This window comes from Neltuma alba, unplaced genomic scaffold (assembly GCF_004799145.2).
Source record: "Neltuma alba isolate B1F8T4 unplaced genomic scaffold, ASM479914v2 tig00001888_pilon, whole genome shotgun sequence".
NCBI lineage: Eukaryota > Viridiplantae > Streptophyta > Magnoliopsida > Fabales > Fabaceae > Neltuma > Neltuma alba.
In genome coordinates this window covers 1407-10341 of record NW_021632657.1, presented here as the reverse complement: position 1 = coordinate 10341, position 8935 = coordinate 1407, and the positions used below count along the sequence as shown (strand labels likewise).

The 8935-nt window shown below is 32.5% G+C and overlaps 1 protein-coding gene across 2 annotated transcripts; it reads right to left on the bottom strand.

Annotated features, from left to right (window-relative positions):
- Positions 1–292: 292 nt before the first annotated feature.
- LOC114713514 (phenylalanine ammonia-lyase class 3-like) lies at positions 293–7027 on the bottom strand. Of its 2 annotated transcripts, none has more exons than XM_028898187.1 (3): positions 6592–7027; positions 2503–2840; positions 293–1906 (listed from the first exon to the last, which is right to left on the bottom strand). In XM_028898187.1, the coding sequence occupies exons 1-3, from the start codon at positions 6942–6944 to the stop codon at positions 441–443; spliced, it is 2157 nt and encodes a 718-aa protein (XP_028754020.1). In that variant the 5' UTR covers positions 6945–7027; the 3' UTR covers positions 293–440. The 2 variants fall into 2 exon arrangements, with proteins under 2 accessions (XP_028754020.1, XP_028754027.1); XM_028898194.1 differs by having other exon boundaries at positions 293–1882; positions 6592–7026.
- Positions 7028–8935: the final 1908 nt, after the last annotated feature.

Sequence of the window (8935 nt, the reverse complement as noted above, 5' to 3'; positions counted from 1 at the left end):
TGCGTTATGCGAATGTGCAGGATGTTGTGACTGATCTAAGCTCTCCCTGAATAACTGATTCTATTTGGCTCCCTCCCCCACATGGATGGGTCAAAATTAATGTAGATGGTGCGGTTACTCATTCTCACAGTAGAGCTGGATTTGGTGGGGTTATTAGATATCATGACGGGGTTTGGATTGCTAATTTTTGGGAGCTTGGATTCAAGAAAGTCATTCTTGAATCAGATGCAAAGAATGCAAAGGACATGATGATACACGGGTATGCTGATGAGAAATGTAGCCTTTTATTTCTACATGATTGCAAATAATACTTTTTAGAATAACCACAGTATCCTTTATTAATTATTCAAAAAAGTTAAAAAAAAAAACTTTGGAAAATATATCACCGAGTGGCTATTGACTTCTTGCAAACCACAAATATAAACTAAAAGTAAACATTGTTAGGTTGAAATTGGAACACCATTCCAATCAGCAAGGCACTCCAAAAGTGGGTCAACAATCCTTGCTTCAGAGATTGCTTTAAACACTTTATCTAAGTCCTCATCTGGTGACTTGATCTTTTCTCCTGTAAGCAAGCCAGTCTTTAACTCTTCCCTTACAAACTTATATAACGGGTATGACCTGCACTCCTTAATTCTATTTGGAATTGCTGGCTCACCATTCTCATAACCCACCCTTGCCCTTTCAACTTCCTTTGGCAAAACACGCTTAAGTTCATCTTCAAACTCATCAATCTTCTCAAAAACTGAAGCACTGTTCACATTATTCATCTTCCCTTTCACAACGTTCTTATGTGCTTTCTCATAAAGAACTTGTTTCAGTTTCGGCATCAGTGGGTATGCAACATTGAAGGGATCATCAATGTATGAAAACACATATTCATTATCAACCACTTTGAGTAAATCTTCTTCGCAAAGTCGATCACATGGGTCCTCTGTAGAAGGAACTATCTTATTTGTAACTTGGCTTATAGTGTTTTTCACAGTGATAATGAAGATTTCTTCCAAGTGCCTCAGGTCAATGGCTTGACATAGTGCTGCCAAATAAGTTGAGCACATGAGCTTCAAGATCTCAATAGCCTCACTAGTTTTTCTCGCAGAAATCAAACCCAGAGAGTTCACATCTTGGTTGTGATGTTCTGCACTTTGAACGTGACTCGTCACTGGATTTGCCAAAAATTGAAGTTCAGAACAATAAGACGCCATTGCAACTTCACATGCCTTAAAACCATAATCTAAGCTTGGGTTTCTAGAAGCAGAGAGATTTGATGGCAACCCGTTGTTGTACATGTCGTTTACCAGCTCAGTGAACTGTGCAAACACAAGTTTGCCTATGGAAGCAACAGCTAAACGCGTGTTGTCCATTGAAACTCCAATGGGTGTGCCTTGGAAATTACCACCATGGAAAGCCTTGTTACTTGAAATGTCGATCAAAGGATTGTCGTTCACAGAGTTTATCTCCCTTTCAATGGACTTGGTGCTGTATCTGATGACTTCAATCTGTGGTCCTAGCCATTGAGGAGAGGTTATAAGAGCATATCGTTCTTTCTTAGGCTTTTGGGATTTCAGAGATTGCTTCACATAAGAGCTACCATCTAAAATGTGTTCCATAATTGCAGCAGCTTCAATCTGACCAGGATGGTGTTTAAGATTGTGAATCAGATGATGAGTGAATTCTGGCTTCCCATGCATCACTTCAGCAAAAATGGCGGATGTGACTTCTGACAATAATGCTAAAATATTTGCTTCAAAAAGCACTACGGAAGCCAATCCAGATCCAACAGCTGTGCCATTCACAAGAGCAAGGCCTTCCTTTGGCTGCAATTCAAAGAACTTCACGCTATCCATGTGGGACCCACCATTGTCTATATCTCTCTCATCACCTGATGATTTATTGGCATCGATACTTGTGTTAGTAGTAATGTAATTAATTGTTTGTAAACCGAAAAAACAAAACAAAGAATCAATGGGCATGTACTTCATTTTTGGATTCAAGACATTTGTGTGCGCGCGCGCGCTCTCTTAAAGAATTAGATAAGTTATTGAATTGGTTGAAACATGAATTAGTGGTCTAATTGTAGTTGAACCGGAGACAACATAATTATGACAAAAATAATATAATTGAAGTACAATATACAAAAATATTCATATATATAGATATAACACTAATGAAAAAGTAATATTTAAAACAAAACGCATTAATCCACAAATAAATATAATATTTACACATAACCAATAAAACAAGGTTAGTAAAGCATAAATCTAACAAACTACTTTTCTTTTATTTTTCAACTCAAAACGACTTTATTTCAAGCTCAACAATTACGGAAAAATATGAAATTTAACATGATTGATCCTTTTAAAATTTTTGACTGGACTGATCAGTTGGTTCACTAATCTAATCGGCCGATCAAGCTGAGTTTTGATACCATGCTTTATCAATTGACACTCATGGAACCCACCTTTGAGTGCTGAATGCATATGCAGCATATATATGTTGTACCTGTATTATTGATGCCAGCTTGAAGGAAAGCTTGGTTGGGGGTAAGGAACTCTCCGGAAGGCCCAATGGCTTGTGAATTTGGGCGACCAACAAGCAAAGCAAGAATGTAGGAAAGAGGGATGAGATCGCCGGAAGCAGTGATGGTGCCACGGAGAGGCAAGCAAGGAGTGATGTTGTGGTTGAGCAGTTTGGTGATCGCTTCTAACATCTCAAATCGAATGCCTGAGAAGCCTTGAAGCAGAGTGTTCACTCTCACAACCATTGCTGCTCTGCTTGCCGGCACAGGTAGAGTGTGCCCTGTCCCTTTTCCCTTGTCGAATATCGCACAGTTTAAGAATCTAGCGGCACAATAATCGTTATTTTTTTTCCCATCAGAGGGTAGGCATTGTATGTGCATTTAAATCAAGGTAATCAAATGGACCACTAATTAAACCCATTGAAGCACAGTGGTCTAAGAGTTAATATTGTAATTTGAATCGACTCACTTATTATTAAAATAATATAAATTAATTAAAATATATAAACATATCCATATCTAACCTTGAAAAGTGTAATGTTGAAATAAATATGTATTAATTTCCAAGTAAATGGAATATACATTCATATATAAATTACACATAATTTAACAAGACAAAATCATTAAATTACAATTTGATGGATTATTATTTTTTAAACTTAAAATGATGTTGTTTTAGGCTTGGCTTAGCTTTGAACAAAAAATTTATAAATAGCTTGGTTGACCCTTTTAATCCTCTTAACTGCACTAATTAGGGGATTGATTCACCAATTCACTTATTTAACCAGCTTACTGAAATTTGGATGTTAATATTATGATAGAAACACTAATTTTAAGTTGCACATAAGTTTTTATATTTTTGATCTAATTGACTAATAACTTTGTTCTTTTTAATTAACAAGCATTTTGAGATAGGTGAAATATAAACCCGAAAAAATAAATCCAATGAGGGATGGTTTGTTAAAAACATTGCTTAAGAATATGTGTTGATAAACATTTAGTGTAGCTGAAATTCAAAATTTTGGTAAATAGTTAAATATAAGTTTTTTTAGTTCATTGTTTATTAGGTTTAGTTGAACTATGGATTAGTTAAGTTATTGATTATTAGGTTTAGTTAAATTAGGATTGGAAACTTTATTTATTTTAATGTTAAATTTCAGTTTTAGCACTAAATTCATTGAATTTTAGTCTAGTGAAAGTTGTGTTTTAGTTTTGAATTAGTTTTCTATTATTTTAGTTTATTTTGCTGGGTGGAATTGATTTGGTATTTCAGATACAAATTAAAACAAATTTATATAAAAAAATTTAAATTTTTCATGGCAGTTATTTTATTGATCACCATGGAAATTTCTTTTCATGATGGTTGATTAAATAAACACCATTTATTGAGGCATTTTCGTGACAGTTATTTTCTAAAAGCAAGCGGAAAGCAAATTTTTATAGTGGTTGTTAATCTTCAATTTTTGACATTGACAATAATCACTACGCCTCTAAAACCGTTATGAGAAAACCTTTTTAACCGCCATAAAAGATGTTTTCTGCAATAATATTCTATTTTTTTCAATATAAATATTTTGTTGATGTTATTTAATTAATAAATTACTAGTATATCTCTGTTGGTTTTTTCTTAATTTAAAATTTATACAGATTATTATGAATTATGACTTTTGTGAAAACTACTTATACTGTCCTTTGTTTAAAAAAGAAGCTATGTAAATTCTTTAAACGATGAGTTTGTTTTTTTAGCCATACACAAACTTCTCCATGAGTTTGGATGAAACTATAACTACCCCTCAATATATTCCAGTCTGACGAAAATTTAAGAATTTTTTTTATTTTTGTTAAAAAAATTTGAAGTTATATTTGTTAAGAGAAAAATTATTCAAACTTTCCATCTACTGCACAAAATGAAAGCGTATAATGCTGTTTGATATGGGAAAAATTAGTCTGAATCGTTTTTAAAACAGTTAAGCTAATAAAGTATTCCTAAATATGTACATAGTATTATAATATCGTTGGAATAAAGAGTTCCTCATGTTTTGCTCAAAAAAAAGGGGGGGGAGTTCGTCATGTGGAATGTCCATATTTAAAATTTTTAATTAATTTTTTCTAAATAAAAATAAATTTTTGAAAAAAAATAGTTCAAAAGTTATTGTTATTTTATATTTCATACCTATTAAAATAATTATTTTTTAAGAAAACTAAAAAATTAAATCTAAATTATCCAAATCAGATTTGTATGGTCATAGATTTGATAAGTTTGGATTACCATCACTTCAGATGAGCGCCCAAACCCCGCCCCCCGGGCTTTTTTGTTTTTTTTGTTTTTGCCAACGCCCAAACTCATTTTTTAATTGAGCAAAATCCTGTTAATTTTTAGACTATAAACGGAGGTAGGGTCTATCATTAAAAAGTAATAAGCCTTTGTTAAAATAAATACCTCTGGCATTTTTGTGTGCTTTCGAAATTTTTACAAACACTTGCAAACTAAGGAAACATTATGGTGCAGGTCAACAATATTGATCGAAATTAATATTTCTTTTTAAAATATCAAAAATGTTAATATAGAAAATAAAATCTATCAACAAATGATACGTGATGTGTGGGAAATGCGCCTTGTGAAAGATAAATTCATCTAATTTATTACGAAAATGACACAAAAATGATATTTAAATTTGAAAATAGTTATCTAAATAATGAAAATTCTTATTTAGTCACACATGATCAAATTGAGATTTTGAATTTGCTATAAAAAACCAAATTGCTCTTAATTCTTTTTTTTTTTAAATCATCAACCACCCTTACCAGATGGCCGAACGCCAGAGCTCCGGTGCTAGTAACCCCTACTAGGAGTTCAGGCAAGGCTGTCAGTCGCCTGAGCTCCAGTGGCTAACCGGTGACCGGTCACTGGAACTGCGATCACCGGCAACTATTTTTTTGAAATTTTTACAACTCTAGTAACGCAGTTAATAAGTTTTTTTTAATGCTATTAACAAATTTAATATAGTAGTTAAGAACAGACTTTTTAGAAAATTCAAAAATTGGTATTTTTATAAGTTCAATAATGTGGTTGATAATTTCTTTAACACTATTAACAGGTTAGTATAGTAGTTAAGAACAGGTTTTTTATGAAATTAGTAGTTAATAACAGATTTTTCAGAAAATTTAAAAAGTGATATTTTTTATAACTTCAATAACATGGTTAACAAACCATGTAACGATAGCAACAACTCTTATAGTGTCATTAACAAAATTTCCTATGAAGGTTGATTTTTTTTAATATTAGCTCCCTAAAAAGATTGTGCAACAAAAATTTTCATTGATTAGGCAATCACAATGATAATAAGAGTTGTCAATATCATTACATAACTTGTTATTATAGTTGTTAGTAGCGCTATGAAAGTTATTAATATCATTACATGACTTTTTAACTATATTACTGATGTTGTAAAAATTTAGCTTTTTGAATTTTCTAAAAAACTTGTTAATTACTAACCCCGCTTTTATTTATAAAACCTCATTTATAGTCTATAAACAATGTTTTATAAATAAAATCGGAGGTAGTACTATACTGAACTTATTAATAACTTTAAGAAACTTGCTAATCGTATTATTAAAGTTGTAAAAATGTCAATTTTTAAATTTTCTGAAAAACTTGTTATTAACTATTATATTGAACTTGTTAATAGTGTTAAAGAACTTGTTAACTATATTACTGGAGTTGTAAAATCTCAACAAAAAAAAATAGTTGTCAGTCACTAGAGCTCTAGTGATCAGTCCTTGGCCGATCGAAGAAGCTTAGGCGACTGGCAGCCAACCTGATCTTGGCAGTGGCCACCAGCACCAAAGCTCTGGCAACTGGCTAGGCAATTTGGCCTTTTCAGCAAATTTCAAAATTCTAATTTAGTCATGTGTGACCAAATGAGAATTTTCATTATTTAGGTAACCAAATAAGAATTTCAAATTTATGTATCATTTTTATTTCATTTTTAAATTTTAATTAGAAATTGAAATGAAAAAAAGCACACACATGCATAATATGTTTTCATTTTGAAGAGGGGGAAGAGCCTGACCTTACAAGCTCCTTTTGAAGAGCAGCGACTTGTTCAGTTTGCTTATGAGAAGCAGCGCCAAAGCCAGTGGTGACACCGTAAATGGGAGTCCCATTCTTAACACTTTTCACTATCCAATCACTGCTCGCCTTCACGCCGGCCCTTGCTAACTCCGATAAAACCACCTTCACGTCGGAGCCCCGATTAGCCGCCGCGGCCACCTGGGAAAGCGACAGCCTCGCGCCGCCCAAATGGACGACGGCCCTCCAGTAGTCAGTCGCCATGGCTCTTACTTCCTCCAAGTGGCTTCCCTTGAGCGACTCTGCTGCCTCCCCCCATCTAAGTGGGTCGGAATAATCGGGAGTTTTCGCCATGCTCTTGCTCTGCTCAAAGCGATGCTTGTTTGACGGATCAACGAATCAATTTATCATTATATATATATATACACATATATTTATATATTACCAAGTTGTAGGGTTCATTAGTTTAATTAGATAGGGGTCGTCTTTATGGTCGGTGAGTAGCGGTGGTTGGCGAGATTCTTCAAACAGAGATATGTGGCTTGTGGGGCAAGTTGTTAGAAAGAGCCAATTAGAACCATGGAAATTCCAAACAAATAATAATAATAATAATAAAAACAAATATGATAAGTATTGAATCACCCACCAGGCGGCTTGTATACTACGTCAAATCTCGTGGTTTTGACTTTTGGAATCTTACAGCGCACTGCATTTGGAAATACCTGAAAATTTTAAAAGTTAAAGTACGATTTTATTTATTTATTTTTCTTCAAGAACACATGAGCACAATGAGTAACCTCAAGTTAAGGGTGAGGCAATCCCACCTCTTATATGTTAAAATAATAGTGATATCACCATTCTTAGCTGACTATGAATTACAAAAAACCTCAAAAAATTATAAAGAAATAGCTTTTAATAAAGTTAATATCGATGAAGTCCCAAAATTATATATCAATAAAAGCCAAAAGAGTGATGTTATTTCTTACTCATATATATATATATATATATATATAAAAGACCCAAGTCACCATTTTAATGAACTACTTTATAATATGATTATTAGATCATCATAAATATCTTAGTTTTGCGTTTAAATATTTTTAGGGTTTCATTTATACCACATATTTGACTTAATGATTGAATTTACTGATTACAGTTATCATTAATTCTCTCATGGCTTTTCTTGTGTTTTCTTTTCAGTTTTGCTTTCCCTCTTTGATTTCTTTTCTTTTCTTCCCAATTTCTGCCTCTTTCTAACTCCTTTTACATCAAGTAAATAATTAAAAGTTATTGTATTTGTTTGGAGAAATTCTAGAAAAAGAACCCTGAAATTAGTGTTTTCTAATCTAGGCAACACTTTAAAATGATACAGAAGGAAAAAAAACCCAAATTGAAATTTTAAAATTTAAAAAAAATAACAAAAATGCCCCTTTGTGAATAACAGTTTAGCTGGGAATAACAAGTCCTGATTATGACATAACAAATTTCGATTTGGGATTAACATGTTTTTCCTAATACATAATACATGAACTAATTAAAAATGACAATGATTCATTTGGGAATAACAAGTTTTAATTGTGAAATTACAAGTCTTGGTTTGGGATTCATGACATGGTTTTTTCTTATGCATAACATGAAATAACATGTGAATTGATTAAAAATGACGACGATTTATTTATAAATAACAAGTCCTAATTGTGAAATCACAAGTTCTAATTTGTGATTAATAACAAAACTTGTCAATGGGATTAGTAAATGAGTATTTTTGTCATTTCTCTTGAATTTCAAAATTCTAATTTGGGTTTACTTCATTCTCTGTCATTTTGAAATGCTATGTGCTTGAATTGGAAAATACTAATTTCAGAGTTCTTTAGAATTTTTCCTATTTGTTTTACTAATAACTTGTTAAATTTTAATATCTTAACATCTAATAACTTAAATATTATTATTTACAAACACTACAAAAAAAAAAGTAGAATTAGCAGTAGAACATTTTTAGCGGTTAAACAAAACCGCTACAAATTCAGACATTTCTAGCAGTTTTCAAACAAATCGCAAGAAATTCGTAGCTTTGACCAAAAACAGTATGGGCCCCATAATTTTCTAGCAATTAGCAGTAAACCGCTAGAAAGTGACCTCTAGAATTGTTCGCGCGTTTTGGCGCGAAGTTGGGGTCAAACTTCTAATGTTTATTTTCTAGCGGTTTTGGTAATGGAACCGCTAGAGAATGCAAATCGTCATTTCATTCTCTAGCGGTTACTAAACCACTAGTAATGCAACCAACTTTCTAACAGTTTTAAGAGAAACCGCTAGGTTTTTAATTTTTCTGAGGAGTTGTGACACAT